At 41.1% G+C, this 19433-nt stretch overlaps 1 protein-coding gene across 1 annotated transcript in view; it reads left to right on the forward strand.

Moving 5' to 3' along the window:
* LOC117500567 (platelet endothelial aggregation receptor 1-like) overlaps positions 1–19433 on the forward strand; it is a 44043-nt gene that overhangs the window by 22982 nt on the left and 1628 nt on the right. Inside the window, 19 exon segments of the mRNA XM_034153465.1 lie at positions 2239–2331; positions 6920–7166; positions 8312–8414; positions 8822–8958; positions 9751–9963; positions 10582–10756; positions 10926–11046; positions 11196–11359; positions 12117–12219; positions 12971–13123; positions 13626–13757; positions 13899–14030; positions 14542–14664; positions 14875–15093; positions 15688–15767; positions 15769–15798; positions 16034–16160; positions 16899–16961; positions 17774–17965. Of these exon segments, the coding sequence (XP_034009356.1) occupies positions 2239–2331; positions 6920–7166; positions 8312–8414; positions 8822–8958; positions 9751–9963; positions 10582–10756; positions 10926–11046; positions 11196–11359; positions 12117–12219; positions 12971–13123; positions 13626–13757; positions 13899–14030; positions 14542–14664; positions 14875–15093; positions 15688–15767; positions 15769–15798; positions 16034–16160; positions 16899–16961; positions 17774–17965 (2607 nt within the window).

Here is a 19433-nt window from a genome sequence, read left to right on the forward strand (position 1 = left end):
AGTAGTTAAAATAAACAACAGATTCATTTTTGGCGTCTAAAAATACCGAACTGATGCATATGTCAACAGTTTAGTTTGACACACTGTTATTGCTGACAATCAGCGGTGACATATATAAATAAAGGGAAACCCCACATGGCTCCATGGTTTAGGAAATTCTACCGTAGCTTTACAAACTCTCTCATACATCACTGGATGATCTCAGAAGTGCAGGATGGTAATAACAAGGTTTCCGTGCTTTGTGCTTCAATAACTGACATTTTGGAGATAAATGTTTTTTTGTTCAGCCGAGAATATACACATTTTGGTTGCGCCAACGTTCACAGTGGTCTCATGACGCCGTTCTCTGTGTGGAGTTTTTCTCTTGGAGCCAAACAAGCCTTTGATTCTACTGACTGACAAAGATTGGAGCCCACTGATTGCTACTTTAAGTTTTATAATTGAAATATGTCTCCTCCCAGTGTGTCATCTATGACTCCTCCTACACCCACTTTATGTACAATGTACAGTGTTTGCTTATTTTCTAAATACATATAATTAGATACAATTATGCTTACGTCATTTATTTGATGACTAGTTAGCATTTTCTCAGAATTTCCAGTCTCCAGTGTGAACACACCTGCAACTCAAGGAGAAAGTAATCAGTGAAATGATTGCTTATTCAAAAGAAAAACACCCCGTGCAAAATGCAGTATGTGATTAGAGATCACTCATCTAGTGCAACACAAGTATAATAAATCTCTGGTGGACTTATGTAATTATACCTTTTCAGTCATGAATGCATGTTTGGATTAATTAAATAGCAACACCTTTTATGATGCTGGCAACTCAAAGACTCTCTAAGAGGCTCCTTGTCAATATGAATGGCGTCTAACATGCTTTCAGGGTGGTGGTTTGAGCGCAGCTGTCGAGCTGGCAGCTTTATTCTGTTTATTGCAAATGGAAAGAATATAGTTTAGTTGAATAGATCTTTAATTGAATAAAAAAAAAACACCTTTGAAATGGTGCGCTTTTGAAACATTAATCATCATTTCCGTGGCACTCTTTTATATCAAATGCCATATATTTGATGGGAAGCTAGGCAGCGATACACAGAGTGAGGCAGTAATGAGTCCTAAAACCCAGAAAATACTTAGCATTTTAGCGCTTTCGGTATTCTCATCTGAAGTGAATGCTTTTTTGACTAATGAGATTTCATGTTTTGTTCCACAACATAAAACACATCAGTAAATACTCCACTCCTGAATATCCAAAGCTTCAATGTGTCGTAAAAATGGCGGTTGCTATAAAGTGACTAAATAAACAAAGTCATCACGCCGACACCAGTCTGCCTTTAGCTTAGCGGTGGCGATCCACAGCCGTAGTGTAGTTTGTTTATAGCATTACTTCAGCTTTTTTTTAAGCTTAATTTATGCTTTAAAAAATCACAACGTGGGGTTAATATGTGGAGATAATCCTGCTGAACAAAATGTGTCAAGTACTGCTAATGTGTGTTTGCCATAAAGCTTATTTTCTGTGATATACCAACATGCAATGGGTGAATCCTATTGCTTTTTGTGAAGGGATGGCCTAAATAAATGTGTCATCACTGCACCACCGTATTGCTGCTCACTTTTAGCTGACTGACAAGTTGCCATGACAGCAAGGTGTCAATCACAAGATAGCCACACCCTTAAGCATACCCAGTGTCTATTTGACTCTAAATGGGACTATAATTTACAAAAAGGAAAGTCATGATGTATGGAAGAAGACTAGAAAAAACCGGTCAAGACCATTCACTCATATAATATATAAAGTGAGAATTTTGTCATAGACTTTTATACAATCAGACTTAGTTTTGCACACAGTGGAGTTCTCCCCTGCTGGACACATCTGTATTGGCTTCACTTTTTCAGACCCAAAGGCTATGTCCACTTCTTTTACAAGGCCTATAATCGGTTCATTGAATGGCTTGTTCTAGAGTGCATAGGCACACTTTATTCTGTCTTTTGGAGGGGAAAAAATCTATGTAAACACAGGCAATTCCAGGATTACTGTAACAATATCTCATCTTCTTCTTCATCTTGTTAAGGAAAAATGACATCCATCTGCGGGATTCATCAGACAAAAGAAAGTTTGGTAGCACCGTCCTACAGTCTGATCTTTACTCTCAAATAACACACAGACGTGGCATCCATGGTTGTATTGACTTTTCTCCACAAAGCCAGGTCTGTTATAGAGTGTGTTTCTCGTCCACAGCTCGCTGCACCAAGGAGTGTGTCCACGGTCGATGTGTCGCTCCAGATCGGTGCCAGTGTGAGGGCGGCTGGCGAGGCGACGACTGTTCCAGCGGTATGAATCAGACTTTTCCCCTCCCTCAGACATTTTCTCACTCTCGCTCTTGTTTGCTTTCTCTCTCTCCTTCCCCCTCTTCTGTCTTTTCAGGTGCACACAGACATAAACTTGACACACACAACAGAAATTGACAACAGGTCATTAATCAAACGGCTTCACATACATCACTTCACACACACTGAAGGCCTTTCCAATGGAAACAGCAAGGGAGCATTACCGCATCCCCAGCAATGAGTCATTAATGTCAGCCTCAGTCCAACAGTTTACTAGACCAGAAGGAGCTGCACAACCACCTCTCACAGTTACTGTTCAAAACAATAACTTCTCCAGAAGTACTCTTAAGTCAAAAGCATGAAACAATCAAGTGTAATACAAGTGAAACTTCTCACAAACTTCTGCTCAAATAAATGTAACAGCACACCATAAAAGCAATGGGTTACGAGTTAAATAATAATAATAATAATAATAGCTTAGATTTATATAACGCCTTTCATGGGACCCAAGGTCGCTTTACAAAGAAAAACAGGAGTAAAAACAAACAAACAAAAACAAACAGTCAAAACAACAAATAAATTAGGGGCCGAAGACCTTGGCAGTAACTTAAAAAGTTACCACAGTTCCAATAAGAGCGAAGACAGAGACATTAAAGCAACTGCTTCTACCCATTTATGGCTTCTTTTAACAAACTGTAGTCAGCAGAAATGGTTATACAATTGTTATTTAAGGCACCAACTCAGAACAGTGAGTCAAACCTAGTTTGTCCTGACTCAAATCCCACTGATTTAATCGTCTAAACAACATGGAGTGTGAAACCAGAACCACATATTCTGTCCCCCTCACTGTAATGACGTTTTCCACTAACTTCAGCCCGTTTCTCTGCAGTCAGCTCGGTCAATAGTACACAGCCTTCCTCCATTTCCCCCTCTATTCCTGTGCAGAGAGAAGGAATCATAGCTTTAACGGGTAGCGGTTGATGTCCTGACAGGGGGATGATGGGAAGGGGAAATGGAAAATGTTACCCCTCTCTTTCTTGCATGGCCCAGTTCTCCACGTCTCTCCTTACACTCCCTCCCTCCTCTAACCCTCACTTAAAAACTCTTCTTTGCTTTCACTCTTCCTCCTCCTCCTCCTCCTCTCTCTAGACTTTATCTTCCTATAATGGAGTCTTTTTGGCAGAATGAGCCCTGACACTTCCTGGATGCCTGTGTGTTGAGCTATCTAAGTAAGGGAAAGAGGAGAGGGGATGAGGTTTTCATACCGAACACTTTTAGTTTGCCCTTAAATGTGGAAAAAAGAAAAGGAGAGGAAAAGCAAACGCAATATTCTTTGTTTTGTACAGTACGTTAAAGTGAAAGAAGTATTCATATCCTTAGGAAAAATGCAATAACTATATTGAAAAAAAACGTCCCTATAAGTAAAAGCCCTGCATTCAAACAGTAGAAGTAAAACATGCAAGTATTATCAATATAGTATTCTTTAAGTATCAAAAGTAGAAGGGGCCATTCTGCAGTACAATGTCCACAGTGTCAATGTTTTATTAGTATATGATGTTCTTTGTAAATATAGAATTAGCATTATGTTGCCTTTTATTGCTGTAGAGGTTTAAGATTGTTTCCAGCTAATCTAAAAGAGGTTTTGAATAGTAGATTTAGCTTAAGAAAAAAGCCTAAGGACAATTGACTTCAACAGAGACATTAAAAAGAGACATTTCATATTTGAGAAAAATGATAAATCACCAAATTTAGAAATAAATGGTTTTGACAAGACAGAAAGCACATTACAATCTGTAAAGAAAAACTAAACTAAAGTGACAAATGTAGTAAAGTTAGAGGTTCTTCTAAGTACAGTACTTAAGGGTGCTCAGTTACATTTCACTGATAGAAAGAGAGGAGCCTTGGGAACAGAATGAAAGATGGGAATATGATGGTTTTGACAATGATGAAAAGGAATAACGTGGTTCAGTGGGAGTTACAAAATGTCATGTCAAAGTATTTAAAGCTTTACGTAAGCCCTGTTTCCAGAGCACATTTTTCAAAGATATACGCAAAGAGCTGGAATCAAAAACCAGCAGCGAGGGTTGTTTAGATATTCAGAAGATTAAGTGGACTTTGTACGCAAGCAGGACTCTAACCACTGCTTGAACAACTGTCAGGGGAAAAAGAAGAATTTTCCCACCATACCAGTGTGCATTCCTGATAAATGATATTTGAGAGATGCCAGTTCTGAAGTGCGTGTCCATCAGTGGGATTACATGCACACATTATTAGATACTGTTTCACTGTAAAGGTAACTGTAGAGCATCTGAATAGATGCATATCTATATCCCCATCACTGAAATGTATTATTATTTAGGAAGTCTCAGTGTGAACCTGAAAGTTCAGTGAGTCTGTGAAGTCCTAACGCTGTGTGTCAGTGTGATGATGTAATCAAACAAGCAGTAGATTACTGAGTGGTCATGCACAGATGCAGATGCTTAAAAGAAAAACGGCCACAAACGCTTCTGTGTTTTCAAATGTGAAGATTCTGGCAATGTTGGGTAGATCAATGCTTGTCATTAACAAAGATTAAATCAAAGTGAATTATACATAATCTTGGGTACAGTAGGTGACATTGGAGAAAACAGCAGGAGTAAGCTAAATAAAAAAATGTATCTGACCGAAAAACCCCGCCCAGTATTCCCAACTCTTCCCCAATAAAAGCAGGTAACACTAGCTCCAAAAGTTGCTGACAACACTGACAGTATTTTCTTTTCTTTTGTATTAGAGCATTTGATTAACATATTGTGGTCGTGATGTTAAGAGATTTTCAACAAATATTACAAGTTTCTTTTCTGGAAACACATTAACCCCCCTAGTTGGGTGTAAACAAACTCAGCAACACTCTCAGAGATGAGGATTTATGTTTACATGCAGATCAACAAAACACATTGGAAGAGTTTTCTGCACCGAGGGGCTTTGACTCTCTGCCAGCTGGTTGCTCAAAAATAACACGTCCAATCGGGTCGTTTTCACCCACTCATTCATTTCTGTCTGGACGCTCCAGCCTCTCAGCTCTTAGGCCGAACTAAGTCCTGCAGAACTTCAGTAAATCTGCCCGTTGTCCTGCAGACGGTCTGTAAACACCACCGCTGCTCCAGCTGAGTTTCCCATTAGTCAATGCGACACAATCCAGCAAAGCCCCTCTCCAATGCCCGCACAGAACAAGCAAAGGTATGATTTATTTAAACAAAAGAGCCAAGGGTCCTGCTCCACGTTAGTGCAATAAACAAAACTTGTAATCCATGGCGGCGCGCTTTGCTCCAGGCCAAATTTGGCTCTGCTCTACTCTCTGTGTAATTATTGTCAAAGCACGCAGTCCTTGTACTTTTCAAAGCTGTGGCCAGGCATATGTGCAGAAGAGGGTAGGGGGATGGGGGGGGGGGTAAACGTGGAGCATGGACGTGTAGTTCAGGCCTTAGTGAATGTCTACTTCCAACAAAGATGGTTCACGGGGCTCAGCATGAAATAGTTGGAATTGTTTTTACTTTCAAAGAACTCTCTCGCCCCTCCATGTGTTACGTCAGTGCAATTGGATATCACAGTAACTCCATGTTGTCCAATATCCAAGACTTCAAAAAGTATTGATGAGATATTTGAAGAATGCACCCGTGACCAATCAGGGGTCTCATGACGCGACCCAGTGGACTGAGATCTCTTCATAGTGAAATGAAATCCAAACCTTGTGTGAATCTCCCCTGAAGATTAACCCCACCGGAAACGATCCTCAGGCTTCTGTAAAATTAACCATTTAAAACTCGTCCATCTTCTGAGCTCCATGCAAATCGTGCTGCCAATTCTAAATGATGTGTTGGTAATATAAAACTCCTGGACTAAAGGACGAGATTTAGATGTGGAAGCATGATGGAGATAATAATGTGTTGTGGAGCTTTACGTCATCCAAAAGCACTCTCTTGTTTCTGTTCTGTTTTTCATCTCCAAGTTGTCTATTTTAATACGATTTGTGTCTGTTTATTTGTGTTTCATGACATCATATAGTGTCAGTGTACACCACAGTCTAGATTGAATTAGAAAAAGGCAAAAGAGACAAAATTATCCTACAGCACAGGCTCTGGATGCATGTTATAATACTCAGGAGTAATCTTATTTTGCTTCAGTGTTTTTTTTTCTCCATTTCCAGCATAGCAGAGCAGGCTGACTCAATGTTTAGAGTAGGAGGTGCATTACTGGAAGCTGACTGGTTTGAATCGTCGGAAAATGTTGGCAATCAAAGTGAGAACCTCCTCGGTCAGAACGAGTGAGGCTGTTTAATCTCAAATAACAAAACGCAAGGAGTCGCCCTATGTAAAAATGTAGGGTGTGATCTCCATTGTATCCTTTTCTCCCAGGGTAGATTGACATTTTCCTATTTTTTATCATCATGGTAGATAAAACATTCGGAGATTGAGTTTATATAAATCTAGGGTCACAATTCACATTTTTAAGTACAATTTACCATGAATAGACCAACGCAATATTCAGGAATTATTAGCAGTCTGGATCAGTAGTCTTATTTATAATCAATAACAGTTTTTCTTGTTACCTTTCAGCGTGTGATGAGAAACACTGGGGTGCAGGCTGCAGTCAGCAGTGCAAGTGTGAGAACAAAGCTCTGTGCCACCCGGGCAAGGGGACGTGTCAGTGTCCCCCGGGGTTTATAGGACGACACTGCGAGGAGTCCTGTCCTGCAGGCACCTTCGGGAAGGGCTGTCTTCAGAGGTGCAAGTGTGGCAGCGGAGGATCCTGCGATAAAGAAACCGGAGAGTGTTCATGCCGGGACAAATTCACCGGGACATTGTAAGTTCACATAAATATATTCACGATAGGAGTATTGCATATTGGAAGATTTATTACAAAATGCTCTACTGTTCTTGTGTATAGGGCCACACATTGTCTGAAAAACATTATTGTAGTATTAACATTGTCTGTTTTTCTCTAACTCCATAGTAAATATTGGTATTTTGAAATGGTTCCCCTCTTCAGTTTCCAAAATGTTGATTCTTTTATAGTTAATAAAGTATGGTATCAAAGCAGGTTTACAAACACACAAAAGAGTTATCTGTCCACAAGAGCAAAAGTCAGCAGCAATTGAATTTGCCAAGTCATGCCACAAATGTAACTTGAAATGCTATGTTTGCTATTTGATTGAGGAGATACTTACTACCTCATTTAATAACAGTTGATTTTTTTATCTTAATTTTCTCTGGATGTTTGTCGGACACAGGTCTGTCTTTACCAAGCAATTTGTTTTCACAATTAATTTTAAGATGGGAAAAAGGCCCGTACTTCACTAGTAATATCCATGAGTCGTCTGTTACGCCTGCATTTTTATTTGACCCTGAGGATGAGTAAACAATACAAACATCTTCCCTGCTAAATATGAGTGGAAACTCTTGAACTGCCAACGTGAACACACAACACATCACTTTGAGTTCAATAAGAAATGAGGGCTTTGGCACAAAGATGACTGGATACAACTTCTTGATAACTTGCATATATTTAAAATATGTCCATAAAGGATGCATTCAAAAATATAATATCCCATAAGTGTGCATTGTAGGTGATTTGTGTGTATTAATCACAGAGATCAGCGCTTGTGATCCCTGTATTTGACTTTTCCCTGGATCATAATCTTTAATTACATTCTATAACAATGCATCATTATTTATCTGCAAACAAAATTATAATTTAAAACAGGTTTAAAAAGTCCCATTGGCCTTTTAAAAAAATGGTACTTGAGATGAAGGAAAAAAGACTACTCAAGTAAGAAAGTAGAACGAACTAACAGTGCTTGATTAATTGTTCTAGAGACAAAAAGTCTGACTGTAGAAGAAAACATTTACCTAAGTCTTCAGGAATGTCTCATGAGGACACATGGAGTGTTTTTGACTAAAGTGGTCCATTAAGCTGTTATTAAGCATGGGCTCTATCCTGTCCCCCAGCTGTGAGAAGGCGTGTCCCAGGAAATGCCAGGCGCGATGCTCCTGCCAGAACGGAGGTATCTGTAAAGGCAAAGGGATCTGCGATTGCCCACCTGGATGGACGGTACGTCTCTACCTCAAAGCTTGCACTGACACTAAACATTATATCATCCGTGGAGGTTGCCAGATTTTGAATTGGCCTCATGTACATTTCCAGATGGCTCCTACTTTGTTCTAAGAGACAAACTTATTTTTAAGACACTTTGAAACGACCTGTCATCTCTGGGGACACTCAGCTGCATGGTTTTCCACTAATGTGAAAATTCCCTCAGGAGGTTACTTTGTTTTTGGAAAACATGCATGAGAGGAGACGTGATTGTGATACCAGAGAGAGAAAACAAATATTTTTTAACCGTAACCGTAAATTGTAAGGTTGCAATGTTGGTGTCTCATTCCAGTTGTGCAATGATGCATCTTCCTTTTCTTGGCATTTCATTCTGCCTCAATGTTTTTTGCCTTGTTATTCTGCAGGGTGCCGTTTGCACAGAGCGATGTTCAGAGGGACGGTTTGGACAGAACTGCGCCAATGAGTGTCTCTGCCACAACAGGGGCAAGTGTGACCCTGAAACTGGACAGTGCCAGTGTGCTGAAGGTTTCACTGGTAACAGGTGGGTGATTTCTTTGTGGTTACTTTTGACTAATATTAAAGGCAACGTTATTTTATAAAATGATCTAATCAAGGGACAGTGTTTTTTTATCCACTACAAGTAAAACAAACCAAACACAAAACTGTGTTTTCAGGCTCATACTTGGGGTTTCACTAGAATATTTGACATGCTCTAATTTAAAGCCCCCACCATTCATTTTTAAGCCTGGCTCTGATTGGCTTGTAAGAGTAATAGCAACAGCCTGTCAAGATGTGGTGGAATTACTATAATAGGTGGTGGTCAATTCTTATAAGCCTGTATGTGACAAGGGAAAGGGAGTCACATCTAAATGACTTGTTTAATACCATGGTTTCTTTTGAAGAATTAAAACAAGTGAATGTTTCATAATTGTTTTGTTCCCCTTTAAGACTGCAAGTGTATGCCAAAGTAAAAAACGTGTTGTCTCCATCATACACTTGATGTCCTTTGTAAGCATCACACCCAGACGTGGTTGCTATACATGAGCATATTGCATGCAGTTAGCTGATGTTTGATTGCAAAGTGTCTATAAGTCACTGATCTGTCAAACAATGCAGTTTTTTATGTAAAATAGAATGAACTCTAACAATTTCAAAATACAACAAAGACCAACAAGTACAGCCTTAACCCTAACATCAACAGTGACTATAACCATTACAAATGAAAGTGTTGGATTTGATTTGTCATATTCAACAAAACAACAACAGACTTGTGTATTGCTTCCCATGTCGTCCAGATCCTCAGTGTATCACTAAACCTCTCCGTGTCCCTCAGGTGTAATGAGGACTGTGCTGCAGGCTCCTACGGACAGGACTGTAAGGGTGTGTGTGACTGTGCTAACGGGGCGCGCTGCTACAACATCGATGGAGCCTGCCTGTGTGAGCCGGGCTTCAGCGGTCCACACTGCAGGGACCGGATGTGCGCACCCAGAACATACGGCATGCACTGTGAGCGCACGTGCCTCTGCCAGGAGAAACACACTCTCAGGTGAGTGGAGGTTGTCAGAAACAGGGGATTCATCTTTTCAAACATTTCAAAGAAACACATTGTTTGGCTAAGTATTGGGAGCAGCTTTTCTATGTTCAATGTATGTTTCCACTGGTGTAAAGGACTGGAATGAAGCTGGTTAAATAACCTGTCGCACCTAGAGTAAGGGCAACTAAACGTTAAATCTATCAGTATAATTGGCAACACCTGTGTGGGTGTGCATGTTTCAAATATATACATGTAAACTTTTCTTCTTTATCTATACAACACGTTCCCCCAAATGTTATCCAAATCTCCTCAGTAGTTTTTCCACAACCCTGCTGACGGACAGACATGGACAGACAAACCCACCTGGAAACATAATGAGGAAAAAAACACACTACAGGTGTTCAACAAACTGTCTCATACAACACATGTACTACCTGTACAGTATGTACTGTATGAGATAGTTTTATCAACACCAATCATTTTCAGACTGACTATACTAAATCACAAGTGTCACTGACTGGAAAGATTAAAAGCAATTAACTCGTTTCTTTGGCAGAGTAAGACCTTTCTCAACCTTTCTTTGTATTTCTGTAGCAGTTGAATCATATGTATCTCTATGTCTTTGTCCAGCTGCCACCCCATGAAAGGAGAATGCACATGTCAGCCAGGCTGGGCAGGACTCTTCTGTAATGAGACGTGCGCTCACGGTTTCTATGGTCATGGCTGCCTGGAGCCGTGTCTGTGTGTGAGTGGAGGGGTGTGTGATAGCGCCACCGGAAAATGCCACTGTACCCCCGGGTATACGGTGAGTGGAGCAGTTTAGCATGATTTAGTTAGGAATTCGTGTGTAGTGAAGGTATTAGATGGGCTATTCCTTTTCTGTGCTCAGATCTAATCATCATTGTTGTGCTGTGTGTCACCTGTTAACTGCCTTGTAGGTTTATAGTTAACGTGAATCTTTGTTATTATTGCAGGGGGTTCACTGTGAGAGTCCATGTAAGAGTGGCACCTATGGCAAGAACTGCTCCCTGGAGTGCTCCTGTGAAAACTTTGTTGACTGCTCGGCAATTGACGGGGCTTGCTTCTGCAAAGAGGGTAAAGAATATTCAAAAAGAAGGTCACTGTTAAAGAAGATATGGTTTGATGAATGATTTACCTATTTATTGAACATACTGATGAATGAATGACTCGAGACCAAATCACTTTCTATCAAACATGGTTGACGCTCCTTTGTCTGTCTGCAGGCTGGCGGGGGCCGCACTGCTCCACCCCTTGCTCTGAGGGGACGTGGGGCCCAGGATGCAACGCCACCTGCCATTGCGCCAACGGGGCAAAATGTAATCCTGCAGATGGATCCTGTGCCTGCACAGCCGGTTGGAGGGGGCCGCGCTGCGACCAACCGTGCCCGGTACGTGCTTTGATATGAAGTGAAAGATCCATGAGATAATGTTAAACCAGAGAAATAACTGGTTCTTTTTGAGGCGTTTTGTATTCAAATGTTTCCCTTGGAGGAGACAATAACAATAAACTTGAATACAAAGACAACAAATATACTTTTCCAGAAAACCACTAAGTGTACTGTACACTGTAGAATAGATTATACCACCAGTTTGTTAAAAATAAAGGTGGTTGAACTTTAACATCCTGCCAATGATCTTTGGGAAATGCAAACAAATACCAACAAATAAGAAGTTAAAAAAAGTAAAAGTTAACTTTTCCAAAGCAATGGAAAAAAATGTCCTGGACTTCAGCCACAGCACTGCATGAAAACCCAGGTTGCTCTGTAAAATAATACTGACTGTTCAAGATAAGAAAAAGCACTATATGTTTATTCTATGTCAAGCTGAGTGGACAAATGAACTGCTATCTTTGATAAGACTTAATACAGAAATCATAAGGGCCGAAATGAATCAGAACAAGTCAGTTCTGATTTGACAGTCTGTAGAAATGTCGTCCAGCTTTTCATCTCTTACCTCACCCTCTGCATGCTTCCATCTGTGTTTTGGCTGGGTGCCCCTCCTGTCTCTGCCATGCCAACCACCAGGCTGTCTATACGGCGACACATTGCCAGTGTAGTATTTTGTCTGACTCTGACTGAGCTGGCCGAACGTTGAAGAGATTCCCCTGACGATTCTTTGCCCGTTGGCATTTGCTCACATGTGCAGATGGACACGTTTGGGCCAGGCTGCCTGAAGGGGTGTGATTGTGTCCATGATGACGGCTGCCAAGCAACCAGCGGGAAGTGCCGCTGTCTGCCAGGGTGGGGGGGTAAGTGACGACGTCCGCCTGTGTCGCTGCCAGCTTGGCTTTGGCACCACTCAACTTCACATACAAGTAAAAAGAACAGTTTTTCCACCCTAAATGAAGTGGAGTAGAAGTATAAAGTAGAATAAAATGGAAAATGTATAGTCAAAGAATCTCCTGTCCGGAAAAAAAGTATTTAAATGAGTATCAGAAATCCTTTATTAGGCACTGTGGGGGGGTTAACTACAGTAGTCTAGTCTACAAAATCAGTATTTGTTGCAACTACTTGTGAATAGAAGATAAAAGTTAATAATTACTTCACTGAACCATTTTTTAGTTCTCTGCGCGTTGCTTTTCATACAGTTATAAAATGTATGTAAACCAGTGTCTTTGAAGATGGAGGAGAATCAAACTTATTGCAAAATAATATACATCAGCCAGTTTAAAGTAAACATAATGTGTAGTTAATCGACTAAAACAGGCACTTACAGATGTTTACATTAAAACTCTGAAGGGAACTATTCTTCGCAATGACTTTTTTCCATTTGATGGTATATTTTACTTGCCATATTTGCTTACTCTTACTGAAGTTCATTTATGAATGCAGGACTTGGATGTAGAACATGTCCATTGTGGTATTGCCAATTTTACTTGGATATGAAAACACCGGGCCTGCACTGTTGCTTTTCATTCAGTCATAAGATTTTCATTGCCCTTTCTACACTGTTGCTTATGTGCATATGACATTAAAACCTTTAATTTTCTTCTCCTCAAGGTTCTCGCTGTAATGAGCCGTGTTCAGAGGGCCTGTGGGGGCGCCACTGTAACCAGACCTGTAACAAGCATTGCCCCAACAGCGACACATGCTTGAGGGAAACTGGAGCGTGTGTGTGCCGCCCAGGCTACTGGGGAGTCACCTGTCAGAACAGTGAGTGTTATTGCTAAATCAGATCAAAACCAGAACTGTACTAGACTGGCTGCATTTATATAGTGCTTTTTCCAGTCTTTGCAACCACTCAAAGCCATTTGTCTGTACACAAGTCATTATACACAGTCACACAGATTCATACTGAGACAGAGGTTTCCATACAAAGTGCCACAAAGTAATAAACACTCACACACCATTATCTTTGGCAATGCCATCGGGAACAATATTGGGTGCGATATCTTGCTCAAGGACACTTCAACAGGTTGACTGCAGCGGCTGGAGATCGAGTAATGACCTTCTGATTGGTGGACCGCCGCTTTATCTTGTATGTCTTCCTTTGACTCTGACTGAATGCATGTGAACGGACAAATACTGACTTGTGTTGTTGTAAAGCGCTTCCAGTGGTCGTAAAAGCTGGAAAAGCACCATTATAAATGCATGCCATTTACTGTTAGTGTGCCAACATCTGCCATGCCTCACACTATATCTGTTTTTCTCCCAGAATGCAAAGCTAGTGTGTATGGAGAGCAGTGCGGCATGCCCTGCCCCTCCTGTGGCCATTCGTACCGCTGCCACCATGTGACAGGAGAGTGTGACTGCCTGCCAGGATACACCGGGCCCAACTGTGATCAAGGTTAGGAATAACAACAATAATCATCCATCTATGTGCAAATCCACCATTTAAAACATAAGCACTTAAATGTTACAGAAATCCCTTGGATTCAATCTCGTGAGTGCAGGTGATTTTTTATATATCACATTGTGTGTTTTACAGTTTGTCCAGCTGGATACTACGGCAAACAGTGCACTGAGGTGTGTGTTAACTGTGCCAACAACTCCACATGCGACCACCGGGACGGTCACTGTGAGTGTTTGCCTGGATGGACTGCTACTGACTGTTCCATACGTGAGTGCAACTTCATACAGCAACTAGAAAAGTACACTCTTTTGGGAGAAAATGTTACAAATACTAACATGAAATGTGACTGCTGAGAGGGGAATACAGCCAATTGTTATTAACTTACTGATACGAAGGGTGCAAAAGCAACTGTTTTCCCCAATAACTTGACAGATGCCCTGTTAAATATTCATGTTCTCCAAATCCTTAAATTAAAAAAGTTGAGAAGATTGCTCCGACTGAATCGTTGAGGATTGTTGTAGGTTAATTCTCTCTTGATCGACTAATCAATGAGCTTTACAGTTCAAAACTTTTCCAGAAGTTAATTAAAATGTAATCAACCAGATCAAATTGAATAATATATTGAGATAGTTACTGTTAATGTAAGAAGCCCATTAGTCATGCTTCCCATTTCTCAAAGATAAGTTGAAACATGACAGGCCAAGTAGAGTATTTCTCTCCTCTGTTTGTGTCTATGTGTCTAATGCATGGATGTGATGTGTGTCTTGTGTTTCTCCAGCCTGCAGTGCGGGTCGCTTTGGTCCGTTCTGCACTCAGACCTGCTCCTGTCCCAGCAACCTCCTCTGTGACCGACACACAGGAGACTGTGTGTGTGAAGGTGAAGAAGATGACTGCAAACAAGGTATGGATACAAACCGATTCTCGCATGAATATAGGAGCCTACACATTGACTTTCATTCTCTTTTAGCCAATGTACCCAAATCAAAGTCATCCTTTTTGCTAAAAAGTTGAGGAAAACTACTTGAATTCATGGCTGTTCTTATTCCATCTTTGACGTGGAAAGTTAATAAAGGCTGCTGGACTCTATTAAGCGTTCCACTTCCTCTGACAGAAACACCTGTATTGTCGGGGAGCGTCATGGTGCCCCTTCCCCCCGGTGAGCGGGAGTCGTGGGGAGCGATCAGCGGCATCGTGGTGCTGGTCCTCCTGGTGGTGCTGCTGCTCGCTCTGCTGCTGCTCTACCGCCGCAGACAGAAGGACAAGCAGAACCACACCCCCACCGTGACCTTCTCCACCAGCCGCACCGTCAACTCTGAGTACACCGTGCCAGGTACGTCTATGTCGTGGTTGAAGAAGTACTCAGAGGCTTAACTTAAGTAAATTACCAATACAACAATTATTCAACAATCATTTCCTTTGGGTTCTGCCTGACTGACGCGGTATCTTTAAAAGCTAGACTTGAGAGAGACTACAGAAATGTTCTTAGCTTCTCTGCATATAGATCTAAGAGAGTACAATGTCTGGCATTTAATAACTGGCAATAATTAAAATATTGTTTATATCAATGAGTTAGATTCTAACTCTAAGATTATGTTTCTCAAACCTAAGCACTAACAGAGGATGGACAATTCCTATACATTTCATCGCTTACGTTTTTGCAAAAGCACGGTGCTATTTAATGAGGTAATGACGTTAAATTATAATGCTTATAATGTTAACATGCTGATTGATATGTTTGCATAAGAGACAAATGCTCTTTAGTACACTTCAGGTAGGATTCTTTTAGCTCTTGGTCATGATGTGGTTCCAGTTATATCTCACTCATGTGTTTTTGTTATTAGGGTCCCACAGAGATGCTTTTTATTGACCTTGAGGTAATTTATTTGCAGCAGACGTTATCCATGTGTTTGTTTTGGCCTCACAGATGTTCCTCACAGTTACCACCACTACTACTCAAACCCCAGCTACCACACGCTGAGCCAGAACAGGCCTCCACTGCCGCACCCCCCCCAACAACCACGACCGCACCATCAAGGTGAATGTCACCTCTGCTACATCAGTGCAGTGATCTGAAACTTTAGGACATTTCTAGGCCGGGAGACCTGGGTAATTTATCCAGCAGGCTGTGTTTTCAGGGCCATGAGATCATAAATCATTAGACGCTGACCCAGTATGTCACAGCGCTTCTGGTTTTCATGTCAAAAGCACATTTTATCTTTTGGTGTTTGCTTTGCTTTTCTGATTATTTTCCGTTTATGTGTGTCCCACAGAACACCAATAACCAGCTGTTCTGCAGTGTGAAAAACATGGAGAGGGAGAGGCGGGGCCTGTTTGGGGTCGAGAGCAACGCCACTCTTCCTGCAGACTGGAAACACCACGAGCCTCGCAAAGACTCAGGTCCGTCGGCAATGGGTGACTCACATCTAGGATCAGTCACTTTATCCATTTAGTGGAGACACATAATGCAGATTGACCTGGAGCGGTAGAGTAAAAGGAAATGAGGGGATTAACATTTACAAGATAATAAACGTAAGGAATTGATTTCCTGACCTCCTGACCACCGCTAAACATAATCTGTAAAATGTTCAATTTACTGCTAATATAATCTTCTGCTAACCACCTACAAGTATTTCCCTATTCTGAGTGTCAGAGGAGAGCTTAGTGATTAATAGAACCTTAACTTTTATCAGCGAGACAGAATAATCTTTTAATGTGAAACACTACATTTGTTTTGTTAAAATGAACATAATCGTTCTTAAAGAGATGGAACACCAGCAGAATACAACATACACATATCCTATATGATGCAAAAAGCTTCCCCTGATGTAACAAATCCAGTGTAAATTCAGGGCAGAAACATGAAGAAACAGCTAAGGAGAAAGCTTAGTACGTTCTCTTTTTATCCATCAAACTTTATCGACCAATACATTTCCTTCGGGCAGAAAATTAATGAAATCAACAATGCTTTGATATAAGGCTATAAAATCAATAAGTTTATAAGAAGTGGTAATTGCATTGGCAGCATTCACACACCTGGGATTGATTTTGTACGTTTCCAAGGCAGATAATCTGCTTTTGATTAGTTTGCCATAAATGAGGAGTGAGGATGCCAGCTTTCTCTTTTATTGTTTACAGGAGCTTTTGGAATCGATCGGAGCTACAGCTACAGTGCCAGCCTCGGGAAATATTACAACAAAGGTAGTTTATCACCCCATGTCACCCTTTTTCCTGTTCAGTTACCGTAGAGAAATAGGCATACCAACACTGCTACAGAAAAAGGATGAATCAAAACGATGAGAGCATTAATGCAGAGATGACATGGGTATTTCTGTTCTATGGTAAAGTGTCATGATTTGAGTTTTCTGTGTTTAGTCATGGTTTTATTTTGAAATTCTGTTCTCCCTGTGTCTGGACTTCCTTCCTGTGTTTGCCCTCCTGTGTCTGATTGTCTCATTGTGTTCACCTGTTGCCCCCCCCCCCATTCCCCTCCCCCCCCCCCCTTCCCCTCCCCTCCTTCCCCCCTTTCCCCTCCCCTCCTTCCCCCCCTTCCCCTCCCCTCCCCCTCCTTCCCCTCCCCTCCCCTCTGCACTCAGACCTGCTCCTGTCCCCTCCCCTCCTTCCCGTCCCCTCCTTCCTCTCCCCTCCCCAGCTGTGTCTTGTCCTGTGATTACCCTTCTGAGTATTTAGTCTTGTCTTCCCCTTTGCTCCATGTTTGGTCGTTGTCTTCCTTGCTCCTCCATGTTTGTCCCTGTCGTTTTTTTGTCTGGATGCTTCCTCGTGCTACTGGTTTATGTATTTTCTTGTTTTTTCATTGACATTGGCTTTTGTTAAATAAAGCTCTCTCTTTGCACCCCTTCTCCTCATTCTGCGTTTGGGTCCTGATAACCCCCACCCTTCACATAAAGTGTACACAGACTTTACAATGACCTTGATTGCTGCTGTTTCTGACTCTGTGTGCACTTCAGATGTGTTTTAACTTCCCTCTCTTTATGTATCTTGTGTGGTGACAGAGCTGAAAGACGTGGTGGCGGCGAGCAGCAGTTCTCTGAACAGCGAGAATCCTTACGCCACCATCAAAGACCTGCCTGGTCTGCCCTTCTGCCCCCCCGAGAGCAGCTACATGGAGATGCAGTGCACCGTTCCCAGAGAGCGAGCGTACACCGAGATCCGCCCGCCGTTCAACACCGCCACCTTACGCAGAGGTGAGCGTCACTCTGGACTCCTTCAGCATGCAGAGATAGTTTAACTCCTTTACAAAACAGCCGATAATGCTGGTGTCCTTTTTTCTTTCTTTTTTTGGAACAGTGTGACTTGTGAGTCATCTTCAGTATTACAAGAAGAAGATTAGGTTGTTAGGAGGTCAGTTTTCACATTGCATTACAATTTGTCTTGTGAGCCAATCAGGACGGTACAAAAGTGGGACCTTCACTTTTTACACCAATAAAGGATATTCAGTATAAAGGGGAATAATTTAACTGAGATGACAAGAAGTAGAAAAAGATAGAAGTACGCTTTATCGAAATCACAAGAGATTTGAAACTGAAACTATAATTGTATCACTCTGTACAACTAACAATTCTTTTACGATTATTCTGCTCATTCTTTTCTCCGTGAATCATTGGGTTCTTCAAAACTTCCCTCCAAAACCAGAAACAAATCTATTTACTATTCAAGAAGATTTTAAAAAGCATGCAAATCTTAACACTTTTGAAGCTGGATTAAGAGAATGTTTGGCATTTTACCTGATCAATAGTGGCATTTTGAGAGAATCAACCCTGATACTTAAAATAATGATCACATCTCAAGAAAAATACTAATATATTTTCTTTCAGAGTTAGGATCTTTCAAATGTCAGAACAGGATTTGTGCTCTGACAGATGGGGAGGACGGGCTTCCTGAAGCCAGAGTCTGATAAATGAACAACTGTTTACTGGGAAGAGGAAGAGCAGCAGGGAAGGGGTTCTTTTTTAGCATCAGTAATTCATCAAGACGAAGTCAGACTAATAAATGATGTCGGGTCACGTTGTATCGCAGGATAGGAAATGCCAAATTGATGGAAATATTGGCTCAATGTTACTGATTTTTTTCCTCTAGTGAAGTAGAATATCATAATTTTGGATCCTCTGTCGTCTGGGACATTTGGGTGGAAAAGTGAGAGAAAATAACACTTCCCTCCATCAATACCTGTTTTTACACTCGCTCTACTGAAAGCAGAAGAGAGAAATTATTCATGATAGAAAAACATACACATTTAAGGAAATGGGTTACGCACCCATTTTTACCTTGAATTCTTGAAGAATACTTTTTTTTCACATGCCTGCAAAGAAAGTGAAGAAAGTGAAAAAATCAGTGAGTGCAACCTGGTTTAAATTAGATTCTATACTATATATTTCATCATTTCAGACCTTCAAGTTAACGTTTTCCCTAAGACTAAACCAAGAAATCTTAAATATGATTAGCAGATGTGGCATTAAAAAAATATATATACAATGGAAGTGGAGGAGTGATATTTTTCCTTATATGAAGTATTGTTTTTTTATCCAAAGCAACTTACATACACAATACTGTAGTCATGGCTACGGGAGGTAATTGGGATATTTTGCTCAAGGACACTTCGTCTGCAGGGCGTGGGATCAAACTGCTGACCCCTGATTAGCAGAGCCCTAATGT

Source organism: Trematomus bernacchii, unplaced genomic scaffold, assembly GCF_902827165.1.
Source record: "Trematomus bernacchii unplaced genomic scaffold, fTreBer1.1, whole genome shotgun sequence".
Taxonomy (NCBI): domain Eukaryota; kingdom Metazoa; phylum Chordata; class Actinopteri; order Perciformes; family Nototheniidae; genus Trematomus; species Trematomus bernacchii.